Source organism: Strix aluco, chromosome 3 (genome assembly GCF_031877795.1).
Source record: "Strix aluco isolate bStrAlu1 chromosome 3, bStrAlu1.hap1, whole genome shotgun sequence".
NCBI classification, from domain to species: domain Eukaryota; kingdom Metazoa; phylum Chordata; class Aves; order Strigiformes; family Strigidae; genus Strix; species Strix aluco.
In genome coordinates, this window is record NC_133933.1 from 12,091,047 (window position 1) to 12,117,480 (window position 26,434).

A 26,434-nucleotide genomic window follows, 5' to 3' on the forward strand; every position below is an offset into this window, starting at 1 on the left:
ACACCTAGAAGCTTAAATACCTACCAGTATTTCCTTCTTTTCTTTCCTTGAAAAATTAGTGTCTCTAGCTTCGTTCTGCTGATGTGGTGATCCCTCTCTTTCACCATTTAATTGTACAGAAGTGACTCCATTACCTAGAAAGATTTGTATTTAAAAATGTGTTCTTCTCCCTTGAACAGTAGTCTAGCCTAAAAAAAATTCTGAAGGGCCAAAATTTCCACTTATGTCAGAAAACGTTCCAATACCCTAATTTATTTTAAAGCATACTTGTTTCTACATGTGCACATAGAACCATCTACAGAGCCACATTCAATCTCAGTCCATGGCTTTTGCTAATTAATATGACAAATCTAATGTGGGCATATAAAGAAGTCATGGTTATGAGGAAAAAAGGTATTTAACATATCTAAAGAAAAACTTGGCTATAGCTAATGCTTCAATTATCAACTCTTTATAAGTAGCCTTAAGACATTTCTTAGCACTGGATGCTTAAGCACTACAAGCCAAATCTGTAACACATCAGCTGCAGTACTAAATATGTAGCAAGGAAGAGCTAGCAAGATATCAATTAAGAGTCAGACATTAAGCTTGCTTAAAACAAGCCAGTCCAGGACAACTCTCAAAGCATCAGACCTTAACAAAAGCATAAAATGAACAGCCTGAGCAAACAGTAAATAGACACAATTACCTGCTATACTACCCAACCCAGGTCATTACATATAAAAGCAAACTTTGAAAGCAAAACTCTATTCTTGACATGTCAAATGACAACAGCAGTTGACACACAGTGCCAGAATCTAAAATCTACATACAGGAAAACTTTTTTATTCCCTATGACAATCCTGATACACTACAGTATAAGTCTGTTTAGAAAAGCAACTGTGTCACCAATGGCATCAGCACGAATTGTGTCAGTGACATTTTCTAGAAGGTACATTTGACCCTCGTAAGAGTTTAAGCATGCTTTCTTCATGCATTTTGGCTTTCAAGCACTTTCTGTAACTTGCCCACCACAGAAAAACTACCATAGTGTGTTTTAATGTGTGCAGAGGTGAGGACGTAGAAATAAAATCACATTAGATTATTTAAGAAATATTTGTATACTTCTTGGTGTCACTCTTATTACCTAAAGCATTAGATTTCTGTGGAGGTAACCGAGGAGGTGGTGGTCTGGGTGGAACATGAGATGCAGATTTTGCTGGACTCTCTGATGTTGGGCATCTCTTGATTGTTGCTTGATTATCATTTTCAGAACAATGAGTTTCTTGGGAGATAAAGATGGATTTAGGCTGAAACACAGAGTAATAATAAAAACATAATTTTAAAAGATTAAAAGTACCCTCCACTCTCAGTACCCTCACTTCTCAGTAAGAAAAAAACAGCACATGCAATATTTGGATCTTGGAATTTTCGTAAGTCAATTGATAAAGAAACATGTTCTGCCATGCAAATTCATTTCAAAAACCAATCTAGAAGGAAATGCATATCAATAAGGAAAACTTTGTTACTGACAAAGGAGAAATTCAAAACCATTATTTGGCATGTGGAAATGTTGCTGTTTATGACTACAGATAACCAAGACATTTAAGTAGAAACTAGTGAACATTCAATGATAGGGTCAGACCTTTGTGTAGTGAATCCCAAATAGGGAATGCAACCACAAAGGGCAACATTGTTTAGACATTGGCTGCGCTAAATCTGCTTGTAAAATCTTTCTCAGTTATGCAAAGATAGTCTGTGCAGGAGAGTAAGTAATGAAACCTGCAGGTTTTGCCTGGGGAACTAACAATCAGACCAAAAAAAAAAAAAGTAAATTGTTTTTTCTTTTTGCTCATATTAAGGTAACTTCAGTGGGAAACGATTCACTTACTCTTCAAGTGGCAGCATGCAAAACCTAATCTGATCCAGGCAGGCCTCTGAAGATCACCATTCAGACATCAGAAGTTAGCAAGCAGATACTTTATTTGGCAGCTCTTAATTAAAAATTATTTGTGGCACAATTTTTTTAACTACCCAATTTATTCCTTCTGAAGTATCAGAAGTGCAATTAGTCAGAAACAGCACTTTCACACTGACAAATACCCTACAGTGCAAGAGTTTGTGCAGATTTGCAATTAAAGGCTACAAATGTATATTTAGGTCAACCCCCTGGATATACCCTTGTCTTAAAACTTGATTCAAGTCTTCAAGTCATGGCTCAAGTGAGAGAACCATCTGTATAGTCATTTAGACTCTTCTGCATTTGTTTATTTATTTAAAGTACCCTTTTATTCTGGGCAACAAAATCCCCCTCACTTACCTTTGGTGGTAAAGGAGGTGGCACTTTAGGTTTCATAGTGGCACTACAAAGAAAAGAAACAGATTGTTATCCAGTGTAGCTCTTTGAACCTCTTATTGCAGTGTTCAAGAGGACACAGGATTTTATAAATGCCATATGAATAAACACCATTACCTTGTCAACAGCACTATTATATCCAAGTAACTTTATCATGAATACTTTCAAACATTTTGTTATTGCTGTGCATACCATAGCTATTATCCAAAAACTCAAGTATCACAGAACCTCCCCAGAGAGCACAAAGTGACATGAACTGATTTGCTGAAGATGCACATACTTGTGCAGAAAAAAAGTAGGGAGATGCAGAGCAGGCCTGGTATTTACTCTGTTGAGAGAAGAAAGATTTAGGGTATCAGTGAGCTTTCCTAAAGGGCTATCTGTAGGTACACAGGGCAAAGGGGAGTTAGAAGAAAACTGATGAATACCATTCCTTGAAAAATTTACCACCGACTTCTGAAGAACAGCCTTACACCTGAAAGCAAAACCCATCTGCAATGGACAGCTAGCCTACTGTCTGGCTTGTTCTGGGTTTTTTTTCTTCCACGAGTTTCTTTTTTCACAGAAATCTTGGGAAAGGGAGCTTTTTAACATGAGAACAATTCAATAGCTTGGCTCAACAGTACAAGATATCAGCAGGAAACAGGAAAGCTGAAGCATGAGGAGCATTCTTCCTCTGATGGTTCTGTGTTTTAAAGAATATGCTGCATTTTTAAAAAAAATTTTAAATTCCTAAATTTATGTTTTTAGAAACTCTTACACTGTCCTGTTTCCCAATATTTTTGAACAGAAAATTGTTTCCATTAAATAAATCAGGAATACAGCTGTGAAAACTTGACATTTGTGCACAATATCTTCCTTGTTTTTAAATTATGTTCCAAAGTTTGGGGAAAAAAAATCAAGTAGTATGATATCTGTTTACTGGTTTACGGATCAACAACTTGTCTGCTTTGCTTCATTCTTTTCAGGAGTTTCTGTCCTGGCATCTTATCAGTTGCTTTTATTTCAGAGAAGTTGGAAGGGGACTTCTGAGAATGGGTTACTCTGTGCTGTGCAATTCAGTGGCTATGGTGTTGGAAATTATCTTCTTTTCATAACATGGGACCAAGCTTATGTCCTCAGTCATGTGTGTCCAAGCTCCATTTGTATTTTCTTTCACATTCTTCCCTGCATCTCAGGCAGCTATCACATATGTTATTGGTCAACCAAACGTAACAAAACGTAACAAAAAAGCCAACAACTTGACACAAATGTGACAGACTGTCTGTCCTGGTTTCAACAGCAAGGTTTACTGCTGTTTGTCACTGCTGATTGCACAGGGCAGTGCCACGGTAATTTCTGCTTTCCCAGCTTCCATAACCAAGAAGTTTAAGCATCATCAGCTGTGCTGCACAGAAGAGAAAAAGAAATATCAAAACAATCAGAATTATTGAACAAAGAGAGAGAATTTTACATTGTTCTCTGAAGCGTGTGGATTCTCTGCTGTTATGAGTCACCCAGCTTCAGAGTCATGCAGTGGCATCAGTTTGGACTGGATGGTGTACAGCTGCTTTATTGTTTTTGTTCTGGATCTGAAGGGAGAAGTGACTGGTGTCACATGTGCTCTTCAACTGCAGCTCCATCTCACAGAATAGAAATCAAACAGAAGCCTTGAATCTTCAGTGGGCTCCAGAGAAAGACATCCAAGACTGAGCTGATGAACCAACATATTGCATCAGAGCTTTGGGCTCAAGCAAATACCAAGAGGAAAGGCACAGATGCAGAATCTGTCTGATCCAAGGTTGAGGCATTCAAGGCTTACCCCTGTGCTTGCAGGAAATTGTCAGGCCCTCTTTGTAGGGCAAGAGTACCTAGGATGAAATACAGGAAGAAGCAAAAAACACCAGGGCATTTTTGGAAAAGCACTGGTGACTGTCCTTAGCGTCAGACAAATTGGAACCTCTCCAGAAGCTATCAGAGTCTTTCTTGTTTAACCTGAAAAAGAAAATCCACAGAAACATAACAGCGACAAAAACAGCTAAAGCCAGTGCTGTTTGAAAGTTCTGATGGAGCTCGTGCAAGGAACAAGGATCTCAAAGCACTGGACAAAGAAATCGGCGCAAGCACTTCAAGACAGCAGGGATCCAAGGTTCCAAGCCCTGGAACATTACTGAAGTTGATGATACTGGCTGCAAACAGAGGAAGAAATGGAGGGGGGGGAAAGAAACATTAAGCAAAAATGGATAGAGCACTGTACACAAAAAACATCCAGAGATTAGTACGGATGGAGGAACCAAGCTGAGCTGGTTTGCATCAGTGCAGATATTCAGAGCATCTTCGCTGAAGGCCATCAGAGTGGAGCTGGCAGTTATGGAGCTATAGGGGACCATTACGTCCTGCAGTGCAGGAAGCCCGAGTCATTACCAAGGTCTATCCAGATATGAGCAAAGTGGGTTCTCAGCTTTGCAGGGGAGCAAATCAACGAATAGCATTATCAACCTCTTCCTCTCAAAGACAAGACACAGGAACTTCATATTATCGTATTATCATATTATCGATGAACTGTGTAATCAATCATGCATTTAAACAAACACTTAATAATGAAATATGAAGACTTTCTTAAGGAATTAACAAGGGAATAAAGCCTGCTAAAAACTGACTAAAAATAGTTTTTCTTCTATAAATATCACTCATGTTGAACAGCAACTATATTTGTGTTTTGAGACGTTCATCGTTAAACAATGCAATTTTAATGTACTTGTCATCCAGCTGACATCAGACACTATCAGTAGCTCTACCCTTCTTGAAGGGGGCTGTCCCACATGCTCAGTACAGTGATAAAAAACACTGCCTTTGTCATAAAAGAACAGCAGTAAGATAACTCAAGAAAAAAAACAGAGATATTTGGTTCTCTGTAAGGGATAGATGCCAACAACAGCTAACAGATGTTTTACAGGTTTCTGGTACGAAGCAGCAGGTTTCAAAATTATCCATTAACAGAAAGTCAACAGAAATTCTGTCTCAATGGCATCTTTCTTTTTGGTCTTTACATCGGATTTATTTGGGAATGTAGAATTCCACATACTGGCTGTGCATTTTAAATTTTTTCATCTCTCACCTGTCAATCAAAAAGAGCCCCCAAGAATACTTATACCAGTGGAAATTAGTATGAGCATAATTAGTTTAACACATGCCTATTGATACTGCTTTTGCAGTCACATAATCTTGCTCTCTCTGTGGTAAGGGATGCAGCTCTGTTCCAAAATCACACACCCATACAAGCATCCTCCTAGCTGAGAATGTGGACAGAACAAACTCAATCATCTAGAGAAGACAGTTAAGTATATATTTTATGTATTTTTAATGAGATTTATTTTAATATACAGTCATCACTTCTAAAGAAGACACCAGGACCAGGGTCAGATGAATTACTGGCTAAATGTAACTACACCAAGATTTTGTTCATTAGTAGAAGATAAAAGGACCACTGTATCAAGCCAGGAACAAGATTTTTTTACCCCTAATTTATCACAGGTTTATCTGCAAAATAAAAAAACTTCTGGTGATGTAATCTAGGAACAACATTAAATGCCTATCTTTAAAATTGCTATAGAAGAAAAAGAATCCTGAGCTATTAGAGACAGAACATGATTAAACTTTTTAAAAAATTTTTACCTATTCAAAAAATCAGTTTTTATATATATTGATTTATTTTTACAAGAAGAAAGGACTTACTGTTTAGTGTCATCATCTGCATCATCATCATCTTCTAAATGTGCCACATGTCCCCTAAGAAAATGAACAAGGTACTATTGCTGAGTGAGTTGTACTAAAATTACCTTGGCTACTGTGAAAAATTCTGAGCTCAAGGGCTACTACCTCTTTTACAGAATTTTACTGTCTCTTAGCTTTTTATCATCATTATTATTATTCTTTAAAGCACAGCTGCAATCCAGACAACTAAGCCTTTCCCATATCCTCTCAGCAAGCACAGGGACAAACAAGAACTAGTTGTGACAGACATAAGAAATCAATGCACAAATTACTTTGAAACACACAAGATGGGAAAAAACAAAAAGAATAGAATTACCGCTGATGCAGTTCTTCTTCTACTGATTTTAAGAGACTCCTTCAGCATTAAATAAGAATAAGAACACAGTTTAATTGTGGCACAAAACTTAATTATCAAAAGTCAGGGCAAATGCTCCTATGATTCGATCAGTAAATAATCCAAAGCATGTTATTTCAGCTGACTTTCAGAACATACATCAAACATCCACATACGAATGAACATAGCTGCCTTTTTTTTTAATACACAACACACGTTCATATGCGATTATTTATGTACTGCTATTAAATGCAGTAATCCTTGTTCCTTGTACAGTAAAACAAGGACTGTCTTAACCTGATCCAATTTAGGACAAACCCACACCATCCAAGAAAATCATAATCATAAAAAAAAAAATCAGACTGACAAGAGGATTAAACTACTATTGGAATAAATTCATTCTTCCCTAGTTAATTTGTGTAACATTCTGAACGTCTTCATTTTTGTGTCCTTTGTCTGAAAACAGACAGGGACAAATAGCAGGCAAAACACAGGAATGAGTGACAAAAAGATTTTGGAGAATATCAGTATTTGTATTTTTTCCAACTAAAAGATTGCCTAAAAATATCATGTTCTATGCTTAGATTTTGTGCATTTTTAAAACATGATTTAATTTAGCAAAGCAAAGCTAGGCATCCTAATTCTGACATGCATAAATGTAATTAAGAAATTGGGTGAAAGGGAATAATTACATGGAAAACTTTCATATGATTAGTACAACAAAATTATTAAGTGTATGAACATGAAGTCAAAAGACTTTGCTGAGACAGGTAAATTTTATTTTTTTAAAGCATCTATAATTGAGTGTTCCTAGTGCCCTACAACATGAAGAAGGGCATAAAGCAATGTCAAAGAGCAGCACTGGTAGTTCCTAGATGGGGTAAAATTGTGCTCTATGGGACCTGTCATGCAGAACTATTTTGTTAACAAGCAGGCCAAGATAACTGCTCTTAAAAGGAAGCTTACAGCCCCATAGACACTATATGGTCAACACAGCCTCAAATACTGAAAAGTGCTGTAATTCTATATCATTGGAATTACTATTATTTTAGAAATAAATAGTGATTTTGGAACTGTAATTGATACAAACAAGCTCGACATTTTACTACATCTGTTTCAGCTAATGTGTTTAACACACAGTTGTGATTTTTATACTAAAACAGTCTTGAATGAATTAAAAGAAAATGCTATTGCTTACTCACTTATTTGCACCCAAGAAGTAACCACACTGAGGACCATGACCATATTCTAGTTGTAGATCCTACAAATAGATAAAACAGAACCAATCTTTAACACTAGCAGGTGAGCATCAAACACATGCCCTGTGTCATGCTGCTGTTATCAAGTGGTTTTTGCCACACTTGAGCTACCAAACAAGCTCATTCCTCTGGCCTTCCTGGCCCCTAACACCACTCTCAGGGCCACTGCACCCAAAAATCTCCTGTCTGCCAGTTTGCTGCATCTCTAATTCCTTTTAAAACTCTGACCATAGCCCCTTCCCTGGACACACAGATCCTTTGCTCAAATAAAGTTGGCTGCAGAAAAGGAAACAAGACAACAACAAAAATATTAAGTAAAAAAACCCCCCACAAAACAACAAAAAAACCTCCACCAAACAACAACTTGTGATCTACCAGTCCCCGCAGAAAAACCAGCCATCCCTCAGTGGCACACTGTAATATTCATTTCAGATGGGGAGTAGTTCTGGCAGAGAGTCTGAAAAGCCTTTAGCACATGGGGACATTAAATAAATAAGCAGAGAGGACAGTAAAAGTGCTTTTATAGATCTGGTTATAGCAATATGTATTTTAACGATAACTATATATGTTCTCATGTATATTTTAATATCACCTTTTGTATCAAAAAGAAAAATACAGTACCAACAGCAAAGTCAAGCACTCAAGCAAGCATGGAGCAAGGGCTACTTAAAAAAACTGGCAATAGGCCTCCAACACTATTATTCAATAGACACCATATGGCATATGAATTTAATGCATTAATGGGAATACAGGGACCATACTGAAGTACCATCAAATCTGCATCTACCAGGAGGATAATGCTATAATTGCAGGGTATTTTTTTTATTTTAGGTGAATCACAACAGGAAAAATCTGAGCATAAATTTGCTCCCACATTACCAAGTGTATTCGCCAGGACAAATAAGGTATCAATCACCTAAGTTAGTGATAAATGGAGCTATGTTGCTCCTTTCCAGGAAACATTTTAAAGGTTTCCCAACCTCTTCTGTCAAACAGGCCTCTTTCAGCTACAACCCCTATCAAAAGCATGCCATCCTTCAGAAAGATGCCCAGATATCCAAGCTATGAGAGCAATAAACTTGGATTAGACAAGTCATGTGGCTGATCTCTCAAAATGGCATTTTTAAAAATCAGAGGAACAGTCTCACTAGATTTGCCAGTGCTCCAAGCCGATGAAGCAGAAGCCACTGCAGCTTTCAATTCCAGTCTGAAGGGGGCAATCACTTTAATACAAAGCTATGTATATTGTTTTCTGCTCAGTGAGGAGGTCCAGGTGGTTTACTGCACCCTCAATTCTGCTCTGTAAAGCCAAGTAGTAGTTTCCACATGGGTGTTTCTACCACAGCTACCAGCAGCATCTGATTGCTTCGGTGACTTTCCATATTCTTCCAAGAGAAGCGCGATATTGTGGAAAAACCAGTATATAACTGACAATTACTTGATGTAAAAGAATGCACAGATCAGAGGGTCAAATAAAAATTGCAAAGGCAATCCTGATGTTGGAATTTCCTGAAACATGGAAAGACTGACTTTTCAATCTTCGTAACAACTTTATTACACGTCTTTTTTCCAGAATGAGACAAAACCCCGAAACCACCAAACCACATCCACTTCTATGGAGCTGACTCACAAGGGCCACCCAATGTTGCCCCTAGACATCTGTCAGCAGACCTAGAAAGTTAGGTGACAGGAAAGAAGGGCTCACAAGTGGCTGTGCTGGTGGGGAGGAAGGCTCACTCCTTTCCAGGAACATGTCCCAGGCTCTGCAAGGCAGCAGGTGGAAAGAGTCAGGCCTCAGTCACAGGTATCTTTGACCCCTCCTGCTGCCTTATCTTCCTTCTTCACAGTTTCATCCTTCTCCTATGCCCCAATCTTGACTCCTCCTGCTCCTTATTCCAAACAAGCTCAGCAAGTCTCCTTCCCTCAAGAAAGGCCATCCTAGGCCCTCCACAATTTCAGTCTCTTTATTACTCCCAACATCTGTCTCCTTATCCAGGCAATTCCTTTCTGCTGGTCCTCACCACCAATTGATGCACTCCAATCCACCACACAGAAAAACAGATTTAACTTCCTTTGCTGTGAGTACTTATATTACTTCTATGCAATCTCAAAAACTTCCACATGTAAGCATAGGTATTTTGATGATTCAGGCTCTAGAGCAGAAAGTAACAAGAACAGAAACATAAGATGTCACCAGACACACAAACAAGGAGGTTAAACAGGTTGTGCAAGTCTATGTAAGAGGAAGACAGAATAAAGACTGGGAGGTTGTTGAAAAAAATAACCCTAGGTCAGTATCATGAAATCTGAGATTTTCACCTTGAAGTGACAAGCATTTTGTCTACATGTTGCAAAAACACGTTAATCAAAAATGGGAAACAAAGATCTTATGCTGGGCAGAGCCAGAACATCTATCCATTTTAATTTACACACTGTGCAATATATATATTGTACAGCAATGACAGGAAAATTAATAAGAGAAAATAAGCAAATCCCCATAAAACATAAAGAGCCGCCATCTGCTACCAGACTTTTTAACCCTTACTAGAATTTTCTTTATGAAAAATGACATCTGCCAGAATTACTTATGTTTAAATGCTTTAAAAGGACAAAAGGGTTTTTTTGATTCAATTTACTATTGTGCTGCCTATTAGCATTTTTTGACTAGGATTCTAATTGGATATATTTTTTGCCTTAACTGGCTTGTTAGTGCTCTTCTAAGCCCTTTAAATAGTGCTGGTTTTCACTCTAAATGTGAAGCAATCTATTGTTAGTGAAATTCCTTCTTTTGGATTCTTGATAGATAAATACTGAGTTAGAGAGCTCTTAAGAAGTGTAACACATTTTTCCTTTACCTTCTATTCCAAATATATCCAGAAGTTATAATTTTATAAATCTTCTAGCTACATATTTGATATAAGAACATCAGTAAATGCTGCACGTATCCTGAAAAGCCTCCAGTGAGCTGTTCTACTTTATCAGAACAACCAGTATAATTAGTTTTTTTTAAAGTCAAACATAAAGGTATTTTTCAACAAAACAGAAATCTTATCAGTTATGGATTCCCCCTGGGAAGAATAGATTAGCATTAATTACTAAATGATGCAACAACCAGCTTAATAAAAGTTGTTACTTCTCCTACTTCCCTAAAGTAACCCAACAACTTTATGAATCTACATTAATATTTTTATTTAACATACATACAATGCTGATTAATTAAAATTCTTTTTACATCAGAGAACATTCACACAGAATAAATCTGACTAGACAGACATTTTCCAAGAGAATCTCGATTATCTACAGGCCAGTAGGAATGAGAAGAGGTCAATAATCTTGCCATTAAATCAAAGATGTAACCCCAGATTATTCTGCATTCAGCCTCAGGTTACTCATTCCTGAACCAACACAACTGTACAAGACAGAGTGTTATTTGCTAGCAATGACCACTTTGGAAAAGAGGTAATACAGGGAATAATTACCAGTTCTTCTCAGCAACCTGGGTAATAATAAATGACGAAGTCATATAGAAAGGCAAATCTCACCATCAGATAAATCACGTGTGCAAAGTAATCAATGACTAAAAACAGTATAAAGATTTCCTCAAAAGCAAAGACAAATTTGGTGGTAAGGCTATGCTACGAAACAAATTCCCCAGGAATGATCAAATCTACAGTACCTTCTGCAGTTTAAATTTCAAAAACTGCTATTTATTTTCTGCAGAATTTCACGATGAATTAATTGTTATTGTAACTTTGACAGTCTTATGTTCCTAATTTGTTCTGCAGGGCTGAGCTGTACTGGAAATATATTTTTATCAGCCCTTCAAAAACCAAAACTGAATGTGTACAGTGAACCAGCAGTTCACCGTTACTTCCTACATTTGCCATTCCTGAAATCTAGTGAGAAACAAGACCATTTGAAGTGACAAAATTAAGACTTTAAATCCACAAAGTGATGGGGAATAAACTCTGAATTTGAAAGAATACAAGCCACCTTTGGACTACTAATATATCAAACAAGGGGGCACATACACATGTCTTAGTAAAATGCTTAAGCAACTCCTATCACATTGCTTCATAAAAGGGGATATTAATTTTTAAAAGAGCCCAATAATACCTAATGCATATGCTATACTGCTAATGCCTTTATTTCATTAAAAAGTGCATTAACTTCTTTGGCTAGCTTAACACATCAGAAATAGCAAGTTATATGCGTATTTTTTTAAACATGCTAAATATAATTATTCCCTGGTGAATGACTGAGCATTACTGCTATACTATCACTGTTCACCTCTTCCTTTGTATTTCAGTTCTCTATGCACTCTATGCACCTATGAATGTCCACTTGGCATAAACAGCACTATTTCATACTCATATAATAGAACATCACTACCGTAACTAGTTACAGTAAGGCCTCAATGCAACAGCCAATTAATTGTACACAGCATTTTTAAACTGCCTCCTAGCAATAATATTGAACATCTCATTTTTTCAATTATGTTTGCCAAGGCAGAAAATACTCAAAACATACAGGGAAGAAAAAGAGAGCAAAAAACCACATCCCAAACCCTTAGGCACTTTCCCCCAATTTCCAGTTACTTTCTGCTGATCAGAAGGACCATGCATCATTTCATTATCTAAAGCTGAACAAGGTATGAAGACTCTCTCTAAAATTCGGTGTTGATAGCTAACGTAACTCTAAAAACACATTGCAACTAAGTAGGATAGGAATCTTCATGGTTGTAACAAAGGCAAAGCACATGTATGCATGTGTAGTGGAGAAAATTTACTTAAACCAAAGAAAAAGGCTCTAGGCAAAGTTTTCTGTTATCTATGTCAATCTTTTTAATGCAATCTTCTCCTAATATTTTAGTTTTTCTGCCACAAATAATTAACACAGAACAGCTATCCTGAAACACTGCATTCCTAAAATTGTTACCAAAAACTAGTACAAATTATTAAACCCAGAATATATTTATAAACCAAAACGCAATCATGACCAAATTATTTAAATAGGACCAAATGTGTAATGCATCTGGCAAATGCAACAGTGCAGACTACACGGTAACTGCGAACCTCTTACTGAATTCTTTGCTAATGAAGTCTAAAATGAATGCTAAGTTTGTAACAACTGAAAACAAATGTAGGTTGGAACCTGACATACCAAAGTTCTGTTCAACTCCTCCGTCACCTTCTAAAAGGGTAGAATTCAACACTTCACTCTGTGTTAAATACTCCAGGCTAAATTCAATACCGTCCAATGCAGAAACATTTAATTTTTTCCCCAACACAAAGAAAAAAAACCCACTAGCTATACTGTTACAGATCAGCTAGTATGATGCAGACTAGGACCAGGTGGAATGCATCCAAGGTGCTGAGGTAGCTGGCCAACATCATTATGAGACCACTATCATCTAACAAAAAAAAAAGAGTGGGCTGCTAGTCAGAGGAACCCCAACAAGCTGGAGGAGTAGGCAACAAAACTCCATGAGGTTTAACATAGCCAAGTGAAAAGTCCTGCAGTTAGGACAGACCAGCCACATAAACAAGAGGAGCTGAAGACAAGCTGGTTGGGGGCAGGAAGGGCAACTCTGCAGAAAAAGATTTAGAGGTCCCAGCAGAAAAGGAGGAGACTACACATCAGCAGCATGCACTTGTGGTACAGGTGGCCAACCACAGTGAAGCCCAAGGCAGGTTACCCCCTCTATTTGGCACCTGGAAGGCCACATCTGCATGTGATGTCCAGTTCTGGGCTTCCCAGGACAAAGAGGTTGACAGATTAGAGGGTAGTCAGCAGAAGGCCACAAAGATTGTTCAAGTGATGAAGCAAATGTCACAAACAGAACTTTTGTAGCCTGGAGAAAGTAATTGCTGTCTTCAGCTATCCCACAGGGTAGGATATATACATAGAAATATACAGATATCTCTGTAACAGAGAAGACAGAGCTGGACTCTTCTCAAGATGCACAGTGAAAGGACAAGAGGCAACACACACAAATGCCAGCAATGCAAACTTCAGCCATAAGAAACCAACTCCTCGCCATGGGAGCAGTGCAGCCCTGGGACAGGGCCTAGAAGCCAAACTTCAACTGGACAAGACCAAAGTTATCTCTAGATCTAGCTTGGAAGCTGCCCCTGTTTTAAGCAGGAGGAGGCTAGAGATCTCCAGGGGTTCCCTTCCCACCTCATTTTTTTGTGGTGATTCTCTGATGGTATTTATAACTTAACAAGGTATGCAGCTCAGTACCATATATGAACTGGAATTATTTTTCAGCTCACTATGAAAGGGAAGAAAGATCTTTTGCCACAATATTTCATTGCACATCAGGGCAACTTAAGTGAAATATTTTTATTTGCTCAAAAAGAACTTTTGAATCTGAACAACAGTAAGCTCTGTTTCTCAGAAATGGGGCTTCTTGGACCAGAAGCCAAATTCTCATACAGAACCCACCACTCATAAGTACAACACATCACCTCTGAGAGGTGGATGCAGTTGCACATACAGCAACAACTCTGCAGAAGCTGGGTTTAACAGCCCTTACTCCTGGCTTCTCTCTACCCCATGCACCTCCCTCCACTACACTGACACAGCCATTTGCTATGCCACACAGGGAACCCAAATGGGGAGCTGATTTGGTGGAAAAAATAACCTGAAAGAATCTGTACGTTTTTCCTCAAGATGTCATATACTTGAGACTACTGCTGAACATATGCTTAATTACAGCAAAAACATTTAGACTGACAGAAATTTGGTCCTACTATGCCAACTCATGTAGATTCCTGAGACTGTCATTGTGGTGGCTGCTGCAATACAAGATGAACAGTTGTACATTTATAGCTAGACATTGGATTTTCAGGGGCTTCTCCCAGGATCAATAGCACAAAACTTAAAAATTGTTCTAGAATAAAAGTGTACATATTTTTAGAGAAGATTACTTTGATTTAAACCATATTTGAGTCTGTATTCAAAAAACTGCTTTTAAAGTACACAGAAAGACAGCCAAAAATATGGGAGAAGCATTTGTTTGATGTCTACCCTGTAAAGTCTAATGTGCAGATAAGACCTTTTTTTTTTTTTTTAATAGAGTCCAGCATACCTCTGCTGCTCCTGAGGCAAAGGAGATTGCCAGAAAACAGCTGCCAAAACACAGTGCAATGACCAGAATAAAAACATGAGGAACTCAAAATGACAGGAAGGAGCATATACAAGATCTCAAACAATGGAAGATACCAAAGTAAGTTCCCAAGAAACTTGTTGGCTAGTCGCAGAAAAAGTAAAAAAGATCTATCCTGAAAAAACAAAGAGCCTTGTACCTAGAGCAAAATATTCTGTTATTTAATTAGATATGAATCAAAGGGGTATATTTGTAAAAGAGCAGAGAGAAGTACTATCTTCTTGTCTGTTTGACATTTGCATGAAGGGATACTACGGTTTGGACACAGAGTTTTTTTGCAAACAAGACCTGTACTGAATTTCTCCATTTTTCTTGCAGATCCAGGTAGCTATTTCAGGACCAGAGGTGGAAAGAGGTGGAAAAGGAAAAAGAGAGGAATTGTTTTTAAGGGTAAGCACATTGTAGGTGTCAAATTTTTAAAAGGTAACATGCATGGTGACTGCATAAGCTGCCATATGATCCATTCAGCTGTGAAAATGCTAGGTGATAGGTAAAAATACTCACTCCCCAAATTTGCTTTCAGCCTCAACTGTATATCTTTTATGACTCATGCTGCCCAAAATATGCCTCAATTTATCTTTTTTTTTTTTTTTTTGTAGGATCTTACAAGATGCATAGCTCTGCAAAAGAGTTGCTGCTCGTAAGGTATTTTATAAAACCAGTAGAACACCATGGGAAAGAGCCCAACAGTAGTAAGTGATATACTATGCTTGTGAAAAAGTATAATCTTTTCCTCTTGATGACATTTGAAAAATCCATGTATCACTTCTCACTGAACATATCTGAAGCCAATACTGTCAGAGCAGGAGGGGGGAAGGAGAAAGACAGAAAGTCTGATTAGTATATCCTGGTCCACAACAGAAGTGTGAACCAACTAATAAATATTTCTTCTAATTTCCAGAAGGATTAGGTCTTACTGCAAAAATCTCACAAACGGGTGAAGCATTACCACCAAATCAGAATTCTCCTCTGATTTCACACACAATGAGCATGGGAGGTTGTGAAGAAAGCAGTGAACCACAGAAAGTACTGTTCATTAACTTTAAAAACCCCCTCACAATTGTGACAACAATAGTACTTTATAAGCTTTATCATAGTAATTGTTTTTGAGGAGTGTACTGAACAGCACAGCTCAAAAGAAGGATGGGAAAGGACAGTCCAGTTAGGAAACACATTCTCATTCATCTCTTAGACCCACAGATACTAGGCTAGCAAGATATGTGACAACACTGAAAGTAACCTGAAAAGCAGATTTTAAAAAGTGATAAAATGAAAAGGGGAAACCAAACGCAAAGCAAACCAAACCAAACTGAAAAACACATTTCCAAAACCAGAGCAATTGCACAGGATGGAAGTGGTCCCACTGCATACAGAGAAATCTAAGCTACTGATCTCAAAACAATTTGTGAAATATTTTTATAATCAAGCAATACAGGAAGTTCCTTCCAAGAATGGGATAGACAGTCTAAGCTCTCAGTAAATATGGTACTGGCAGGTTCATGTCACACCAATCCAACTGATGACAAAACAAACAAAAAAGCCAAAACAAACAAACAAAATCACATAAAAAAACCAAAGACATTCCCTAACACCCCAGTTTTCCATTTTCCTCTCAGTGCACTTGTATTAAAGATCTCACAAATCAAAGAAAGTTAGCAGAATAATGCTCTTCATCTAGTATCATCAGAATGCCTTTTTTTTAACAGTATATGAAGATGTCCAAGATTTAAAAGCATTACTTTTCTAACTACATAGTGTGTAAAGAGCAGAGAAATAAGAAAATTCACTTTCTAGAGTAATTTCTACACTGCAATGCTAACAAACATTTTTTAGCAGGTGCAGTAAGAGAAAATATGGAAAATGTATCAAGAGTATAAATGATACCAAATGCCACTGAAAACACTTATGACTCCACTTGCTGTTATTTGTATTAAAAGTAGATTCATTCTGTAATATAATTATGCTCTGAAGAATTCAGAAACTTACATTTATATAATTTTATAGTCTTTCATGGGACTATTTAAAGGAACTATCAGACAAAAATATGAAGAGAATGTCTCTTCCATTTTTAATCACCCTCCAAAAAATTAACAAGTTATGCATTGTAAGGCAGTTAAATGAAGAAATCAGAATGAGTGCATAATACAGAGCCCGTTCTAGAAAAGTGATTCAACTAAACACAAATATGGGTTAAGTACTTTCAATACTGTACATACTAAGAATTCCTTCCTACATTACAGAAATATGCGTATAGACTAATCTTTACATTGAACAGCTTTTACAGATGAAAACAGCAGTAAAACAGGACAAAACATGAGCTTTGAAAAAGGAAAACAAAGACAAAACTAACACTGACAAAGAGAGGCATAAGATGAAAAATACCAGGTTAGATCTTGCAGTGTAGTATATTTCTTCTGAATCATCCAAAAAATCGCTACTGTCAGGCTGTTCATTAAATAGAGATCAAGAAACTCAAGTTATTAACATTGTGACTGCAAGCCAGGTATACAGAAAGGGAAATTTTCTTGCTAAAAAAAGTTGTTAGTTGAAACCCAAACTATGTTAAGACAGTTCCAGGGATGGGGGTAAAACACAGCTAAGGGTATGGTCACATTACCAAACACTACCAAATCACACCAAAATAATAAATTATTGTTTATCACCTGAGTTGTGGTAATGAGTGACAAACCGCCTCAGTAAGAGGCAAGAATGTACCAGTTCAACATCTCAGTGCACCACTGACAATAACTCATCATGCTGCAACAGTCCAGTCCTTTGGCTTGTGCACTCATACCCGTAAGTAAATAAGCATAAAGTTTAAGCATGCTTTGGTGAGACAGAAGCAAATGGGTCAGAACTGCTTTAATGAAAAGGGATCCACAATGTTACTGCTGGAGAAAGACAGGCACCTCTTGCTCCCGCTTTCACTTAAAAGACTCCTTCTCCCAGAGCATGTAGATTGTTACAAACTTCTCCCTCTGCCTGCTTTGTGCTAAGACTCTTTGCTACAGCATCCATTCTTTGAATAGATCTCATTTGCATTTGATATGCCAATTTAAACTGTCTGTTGGTTCTATATCTAATGACAGCATATAGTTTTTCTTTGGTCTCTAGATCAAACACCATCATTTTCAAAATCATAGTTCTATCTCATCTGTAAAGGACACATCAGGTCTGCATGCTTCATTCTGATACAAGCAGTGGAGCAGTTAATTTCCCTTTTCAGAAAGATCCAAACAAACAGTTACAGGTTTTCCTTACAGACAGGGAGATGAGGGAAGTTCTTTGGACGGGTTTCAAATATTCAAACTCTGACAGGAATAGACAATACTAAGATATTTCCTCATCACCAGAACTAATATGGATCATTCAAGTCCCTTCTTGGAGCAGCAGGAGCTCCTGAGATTCCAAAGTGCAAAAGTCCTGTTTGCTAACACACAAAGTAGGAAAAGGTTTGATTCCTCCCTTCCTACAACACCTGCCAAAGAAGCGCTCTCAAAAGTTTGCTTTAATCCCCTGCAGAAAATCTCTCTCCCCAGTTTAGCAACTCGGATTCCTAAAGTGCAATGAAAACACTTCTCTGCCCCATGAAGTTGTCTGCTCACTGGTTTATATAGTCAGTGACTGAAAAAACAAGAAAGAAATGGAAAACTTATTTTTAAAACTTCAGCTTCTCCATTAACATCTTTTTGCAATTATGATTCTGTGTGTGTAGAAATAAATTTCTTAAGGAGCAAAAGCATTATAATTTGAACTATACAATGCTACCAATCGTTTTTCTTTATAATCCAGACAATGTGACAGGGAAACAAAGATGGGTTAATTTGGAATCAGTTCAAAAATAATTTTGAGGCAATTGATGAGCTTATGGTAGCAACACTGACTTCATGACCATATTTAATAAACGCTTGTATAACTAGGGCTCCTAAATGATGTTGTTATGCAGTTATATCAAGGTCTAAATAACGTATCTGAAATAATTATCTAAGTCCTACGTGTGATTTGGTAAGCTATTCCCCTCTGTCTCAAACAGGCACTAGAAACTGCAGACTACCTGTCCAGACAGATGCTAAGAGCAAGATTATACACAACCTCATACACCCAGAGCCAGCTGACCCACTACCAAAGGACAAGGCAGCAGGAAGGATATTTCAGTACAACTACAGAACAAGGAACTCTGCATCAGAAATCCCGCTCACGTATAGTTTGTAGACTAGAAGAAGTAGTAAGTTCCTAGGTACACACCCTTCCCAAAACCAACTTAGAACAAAGCCAATGTCCCTTCCACCTATGTACTAAGCCAACTTTCTCACCTTAACACCTGCCTTAGAAGAACAAAGAGAACACAGAAGTCTGCAGTAAGGAAGCAAAGGAGTGTCCTTTTTATCCAGGAATGTGAAGAAACTGCTCAAGTGCACACATCTGGAAAGCAACAGTCCCCGTAGAAGAGAGGAAACTACTGCAGTCATGTACGTGAGACAGCACCGATGCCTTTTCCTTCACTGCTTGAGTTCTCATACCCCTTTTACTGATGGGTCCATAGGAGGAAAACATTGGCAATATGCCTTTCCAGAATACATCAACTACCAGACTCAGAATGACTCAGGTGTGATGCAAGGCCACAGAAAGATTGTTTGCATGGGAAAATAACAACCCCACAAAAATCCATTTTTTTTAAAATGCATCATACTTCTTTCCCAGGCTCTCAATTTTATTATTTCCATTATCAATCATTGTCAATACAAACACAAGGGAGATAAACATTTGAGTATGCACAGTAATTCTACAATTAAAAATAACTCAATAAAGGAAATGATATACTTGGCAATGAGATATAAAGTATAGAAGAAACAAGACAAAGGGCTGTTGCTTAGCTCATACATCACACCTGGCAGAGTCCACAAATAAGGGTCTTGCTGCATATATGTGGTGGCACCAAAAATTTGGAACCAGTATGTTACTACTTGTCAGAAAAATTGCTACCAAGTTTAGTAGTGCTAAGGAAGTACGTTACACATCTTGTATTTCTTCTCCTCCACAGGTATCTGCAAGGAATAACGTGCAGAGCATAGCCCATGCTGCTTGTTACTCACAAATTCATGATGTGGCTCTGTCTCTTTCCTCAAGGGTGGATCAAATTTTACTTGACCAACTGAAGAGGAGAAAAGGAAGAGAAGAATTTAAGTTGGACTGAATTAGACAAAATTTAGCTCCAAAGGCTAACAAAACAGAAAAAAACCAGTTTCATGAGTGTATCATATCCCCACTGAGGGAAACTTCCAACACATGGACATATGGAACTTGTGCCTGCTAGAAACTAATGGGTACAGGAAGTACTCTTTGATCACAAAGGCAGCACAATCACTGTTTGTCTCACCTGCTCATTAGGACAAGGAAAGCCATTCAGCCAATAGGGCAGTGAAGGGCCCCCTTTAGAGAAGCAATACAGCTGTAATTTACAGAAAAAACATATCCACTGTGTGAATTCACTCTTGGATCTGTTCTTCTGGAAGACTCACTAGCACTGAAGAGCCTTGAATGAAGTTTGCAGAGAGCTAATCACATCTTCTACTACAACCCTTCTGAAGATATTCGTTTACACTTCTTCCTTCAATTTTAGCTTAAAAGACAACTAAATCTCCAAGTATTTCTCTAATTCAAGCAAATGAGTTACTACAATTGGGGGAATGGAGTCTGCTTTTAGTGGCCAGTGTTCAATCTTCCTCCCTTCCTGATTTGTACATGACTCTTTCAATTCAAAAGCAAAAGCTACAAGATACTAAACTAAGGAAGAAGAAACTTCCTCTGCCATTCTGTTACCCAGCAGAATCTGGCATCACTCCAAATACCCTTGCTGAAGTGGCATATGAAGTTATACCAATCAGCTCTCAGTAGAGCTCAGGTTGCGTCCTGTCCAATTAAGATGAAGCAATAGTGAGATTTGCTGAAGTGTTGACAAAAGGTGTATTCAAGTATTTTACACTAATATTTCTTTGCATAGTCATGTATATCCATAAGTGAAACAGTGTATGTTTTTATTTTCCTATTTATCATTTAAAATGTTTCTATATATGCCAGATACCCAGGATACTAGTTGAAATAAGTATCAATGATTATTTTGAGAATATTTCATGTTATCACATTATACATGCTTACAGTTTATTTCAGAGCGTGTCTTTTCTTCTCTCACATTTCTGCTTGTTGAATGAATTCTATGAGGCACTACAAGAGGCTAGAAGAGAAAAATAAACTACTTCAATACCAAAATATACTCACTTGAAACCCAGTATCATGTACCCGTTTTTTAGCGGGTTTCTTTAGCATAATATCAAAAAAGAAAGAAAGAAATCAAGCAGAAGCTAAAAATAAAGATTGCATGTATGTTTCTGTACATTAAAGTTAGAATTATTTGGAGACATTTTATCTATAGAGTGTCTTCAACTTCAGGATAAGGGTTTTTAAAACACTGGATATGAGCAAATAAAGCCAATGCTGGCCAACATTTATCTTTGCTCAGATAACATTTACTTTGTGCGCCTTTCTGTTTAAGGGTATTGGTAGTTTCCAAAATAAGCAGCAAGACTAAATCTGACTTACTGGCAGCATCTACTTCGTTTAGATACCTCAGTCATCTTCCCAGCTGCTAACCTAAACTGAATCCTAAAAAGTCATCACTTAGTTTCTTTAAGTAGATAAGAAGTTAGCCTGAGGTTTTCAGAGCTGAACAGAAATGAGTATTCCTGGTACTCTTGTGCTGTGTGGCAAGAGTAAGGCCATCATCTCTACCAAGTTCATCTTCATATTTATGTTCCACTTTACTTTTTTCCCTGGATTTTCATTTATTTCTCTACAGGATGAAGTGTCATGAACTTTAAAGACTTTCTTTTCTTTGTCCCTGTCGGGTTTTCTCTCTTCTTTCTACAACCACTACCACAGGTTCTCTTAGAAACTGTAACTTAAGGTTTCTTAACGAGAGTACAAGACGAGATGACTGCTGTATACAATCAGGCCCCCAAATTAGCAACATGAATACTAACAGTGCGTTCTCAGTACGTCCTCTGCAATGAAATCTTACTCATTAGAAAAAAAAGTTCATTCTCCATGATGTTAGACCAAGTAATTTCTGAAAAGTGAATGTTTGCTATGTTTCTGTGTTAAATATGTGGCAGCAACACAATTTTTAAAGCAATCTGACAATAGTGTCAGAAGTTTGATGTGCTGGTATGTTAGCTTTGCTTTTATATATACACTAATTATAATCTTCACTTGGCAACTTTTGACTATGAAGCAGTGACAGAGTTAGAGAATTTCAACTGCTGTTACTATCACAAAGAGTCACGAATACTCAGCTTATCCTTGAAATATTATCTGAAAGTATTATTTCCCTTCTCCCCTTTCCGTCACACACTACTTCCTTGCTTTATATCAGGATCCAACACATACGTACATAGTGTTTCACCTCCCATTTATGTTCACTTTGATCTTTTTTGAAACTGAAGAGACTTACAGATTATGGGTATGTATTTTCTCCCACATCTCACAGGCAGTTTGTAGTTTCTCTGATCTGAGCAGCTCACATGCAGGAAGCACACTGAAACCGGCTACCTTTCTTCTTATGACCGCTCATGAAAGCTTCAGTTTTCTGGTTTCTACAGAAATATTGCTTTAACAGCCTTCAGAGCTCTCTATAATCACTGAACAGAGAACTAAAGGATGCCTGATCCTTAGGGCTTATGGTGAGGAGAAGACCCAAGTTCCTCAGTGCTGTCTCCATCAGAAATCAGACACCTTTCTCTTAACACTGATGTGAAAGTCAAGCACATTAAGGATTTTCTTATGTGTTTCACTTTCCTAAATATTATTAACAGAAAAATTTACTAATTTACACTTTTATTAATTTTTATTGTAATAATTTAGTTGTAATTAAATTTTATTGTAATTAATAATTGCTATTTGCAATTGCTTTTAAAGGTACTGACTAGTTGCTTCTTTTAAGCTTATTTTCCTTTGAAGGCATTTTTAGGCTGGTTTATCCATAGAAAAAGTAAAACACAAGTATGCAATTAATGAATCAATGGCATGTGTGTTGAAAGGATTAAATTTTTTTCACCAAAAACAGATCACCAGTTCGGGGACTATAAACATTTGGAAAGTCTTCACTAACGTACAGTTAAGTACGAGGCCAGGATGCAGTAACAGAGTATCTGTTCTCTCATTTATGGAACACTTTAGGCCTGCGCTGTTTATCATCTTATATAAGGATTCTATTTTTTCCCAGCTGTTAAAGCAGAAAATCAGACACTTTGCCTTTGAGAAAACCATAAATGAAATCAAGTTTCAGAGTATTCTAAGATAGCAAATATAATCTGCAAGAAACACATAGCAAACCATTTGATAAAAACAACTACAGAATTATTCTCTTCTCATAAGAACGTAAATTAGGAACAAAAGAACAAGTTCTACAGAGGTATAAAATGTTTTTTATGAATGCTTTCTTTGCAGATGAATGGAAACATAATTCCACAAAACCAGAAAGCAGAGTGCATGACAGAACTCCAGACTCGAGTAGTTGTCCACATTTACTGTTGCAAAATTGCTGAAGGACAGCAATAAACAGAATTTCAAAGTGCTTACATCTCTTTCTCTTTGAGCTTCTCTCCCCCAAATATAATGCATTTCAGTAAGTGTCTGTACATGTGACAGAGCAGCACAACCAAAAGTAAAAGCAACCCTTGAGACTATTCCCAGATAACAAAACATTCTGTGGCTCAGTAAATCAGAATCATTTAGTTTTGTTGGCAAACTAAAACTTAATCTCATTCTGCTATTAAAACATATTGCTACCTCAGGATCATCATCATCGAAATCATGGTAAATGGAATGATCAGGATTATTCATTTTATCCAAAAGTTCAATAGCAAGACTTCGATTTAATGGCTGGGTAACAAAAGGATGCTGAAAGACAGAAGGAAAAACACATGTTAAAATTCCAACCACTTATATTAAGCATATTTTAATTTTATAACTTAAAGAAAATCCCATACATAAATTTATACCTGTAGTAGCTTTTCAGCTGTAGGTCTTTTTTTAGGATTTTTTGTAAGTGCCATTTTCACAAAATGATGGAAACTATTGGACCTGTAAAATGAAGTGGTAAACATTAGAATCGATTGCCTGGTGAAATACATGATCATTATCTACTGAAACAGAAAAGTACTTACCATTTCATTTTGTCCTTTAATTTAGGAGGCTGGAAGTTGCTTTTTGTCATTAGAAAAAGTGCTCTGAAAAAAACAACAGCATTTCTGTGGTTTAACATTGCAATCAATACATATACAAGAAGAATCACTAAACACATTATTTAGTTGTTAGAAAGAAGTCCATCAGTTTAAGAGATGCTACCAGGACAACATTATACATTTATGCACCAAAAAGAGTTGTTACAATTTCTACCATGTACATACATAACAATTACAACCTAATACCCTTGCAGTACCCCCAGACACCACAAGTGCACACAGCCACTACTCCATATGGATTATTTAGGAAGATGTATTTACACACCAAGCTTTAACCCCTTACTAACCTCATTGGATGTAGGTCAAACATTGGAGGTTGAAGTTCAGCAAGCTCTATAGCAGTTATTCCAACTGCCCACAGATCACAGAGTTGGTTATAGCCACCTTTTCTTTCGACCGCAGCAACTTCAGGTGCCATCCTAAAGGGTAAAATACATTTTTAGATAAACTTCTCACCACAAATCAAACATTCTTCTGTACGCAGCAGTTTACTACTCTTTTCCCTAAAGCTCTCAATCTATAAGCTCACAGTATATACATGTGGATATATATACAAACACACACGTGTGTGTAAAAAGTTAGATAATGTAAACATGAAGTTTTCTTCAATCACCTTCTAGTAACTAACAGGCAGTTTCCAAAACGGCTATTTAGCAGTAAGTGGATGAAACCAATCTGCCTCAGATTTTTTTGCAGGCACACAACGAACTACCACTCAACAACCAAAGAGCCTAAGGTATTCAACTACAGTAACACCCAAATAATATCCAAATTCGCACGCTGTTCCAGAAAGCGATCAAGTGACTTTGAAGAATTCTAACATAAGAAAGTAACAAAATGTCAGCATTCTTGTATCCCGAAAGCATGAGACCTGAAGACTCACTGTCACCTCTGCACAGAGCACTCCTTGTTTGTAAAGTCTGCCTTGCTGTATGTCAGAAGACCTCATTTAAGTTAACAAAGTAGTTTCACATCCTCAGGTGACAAAAAATTAACAAACAGAACTGACACATAAATAGGAATACCTAAAGAAAATGATTCATTAGGCATTGCCACATGCTTTGAATGGCCAAAGTGAATTATGGACTTGATTGTCCTACATAGTCATATCAGATGGCAAACGTTAATATTTTTTAGCTTTGAACTGTATTAGTCCAGATCACCTAAAAAGTAGCAGTGGAACTGGAGATTTAACTCAATATAGGTAAGACATTCATCTGTCTTATGACACTTAATGAGTGCTCCTGTAACACAGCAGGCAGCATCTCAAATGATGCATTATTTAAAACACAGACATCCATTATCTGTAGATCTGAAAACATGATGAGGTTTGGTGGTACAAAATATTTGAAGTTTGCATAGTTAAACTATATTTACATAAATTTCTTCTGGAGTTCACAAAACACCCCGCCCTAAATCAAAAAGAAAGGAGTTACCAGGGTAGAGGGGGAACATAGGTTAACTTCAGAAAGACATGGAGGAGGAGCACGAGCATAAACAGCAGGGTTACTAGATCTAGACTCTGCACAACAGTTTTGCCCTTCACTCCTCTCCCATCCAAGCACCATAGCCTTACCTGCCCAGACACCTCTAACGATCACTAAAACCTTCACACTGCCTGTTTCCAACTAAATTTTCTTCTCCACAATCTCAACAATTCTGTTTTATTGCTTCTCCTCTCAAATCTTTGAGAAGCTTTGCAATGAAAACCTGATGCTTTTCATCAGCATTTAACCTATGTAATGCTTCCAAAGTTATTGTCATGTCATTTGAGAAGCCTGGCACAATTTCGAAGTTACACAGTGATACAGGCCAGGACTAAAGTCACCCAGACATCTTAGGAAAGAGAGACACAAACCAAAATTATGACTGATGGGTGTTCGTGTTATTCTGAAAGGGAAATGAATCCATGCCTTGGGTGACTTACACTGCAGAAGAATGCTAAAAATGCTATGTTTGACCATTTCAAGACTGAATACTTGAATGTAGGGTTTTTTTCACTATACCTTGTACCTACAGTGCTGTCAGACAACAGAATATCTTTCTGGGAAACGTGTAACAAAAGCACTATTTTACAGCGAAGAATGTGTGTCATTTACTTCAAGGCGAAAAGGGAAGAACCACTTTCACTACAAAGAGAAGAAAATAAAATGCTGAACTTTAGGAAATGGACTTTCAATTTTTCAGAGCATTAGGGCATTTTCTCTGATACTCAGCTAATTCAGGATTTAATGTAAGTAATACAGATACGATCACTAGAAAGTCTGCCACAGCCTTTAG

General features: G+C 37.3%; 1 protein-coding gene across 14 annotated transcripts in view; it reads right to left on the reverse strand.

Annotated features, from left to right (window-relative positions):
• Positions 1–26,434, reverse strand: part of MAP4K3 (mitogen-activated protein kinase kinase kinase kinase 3) — an 82,230-nt gene that overhangs the window by 27,590 nt on the left and 28,206 nt on the right. For 10 of the 14 annotated variants that reach the window (XR_012622373.1, XR_012622374.1, XR_012622372.1 and 7 more), the window contains 13 exons: positions 24,442–24,573; positions 24,077–24,139; positions 23,912–23,993; positions 23,700–23,810; positions 21,012–21,087; positions 19,949–20,007; positions 17,238–17,300; positions 7,625–7,683; positions 6,405–6,443; positions 6,050–6,103; positions 2,300–2,342; positions 1,127–1,289; positions 25–134 (listed from right to left, as the gene is read on the reverse strand). Coding sequence is in view for 11 of the 14 variants with exons in the window: in XM_074817419.1 (XP_074673520.1) it covers positions 25–134; positions 1,127–1,289; positions 2,300–2,342; positions 6,050–6,103; positions 6,405–6,443; positions 7,625–7,683; positions 17,238–17,300; positions 19,949–20,007; positions 21,012–21,087; positions 23,700–23,810; positions 23,912–23,993; positions 24,077–24,139; positions 24,442–24,573 (1,054 nt within the window). In the remaining 3 variants the exon portion in view is untranslated. The remainder of the gene's footprint in view (positions 1–24; positions 135–1,126; positions 1,290–2,299; positions 2,343–6,049; positions 6,104–6,404; positions 6,444–7,624; positions 7,684–17,237; positions 17,301–19,948; positions 20,008–21,011; positions 21,088–23,699; positions 23,811–23,911; positions 23,994–24,076; positions 24,140–24,441; positions 24,574–26,434) is intronic. The other 4 variants (XM_074817420.1, XM_074817416.1, XM_074817415.1 and 1 more) reach the window with 3 other exon arrangements.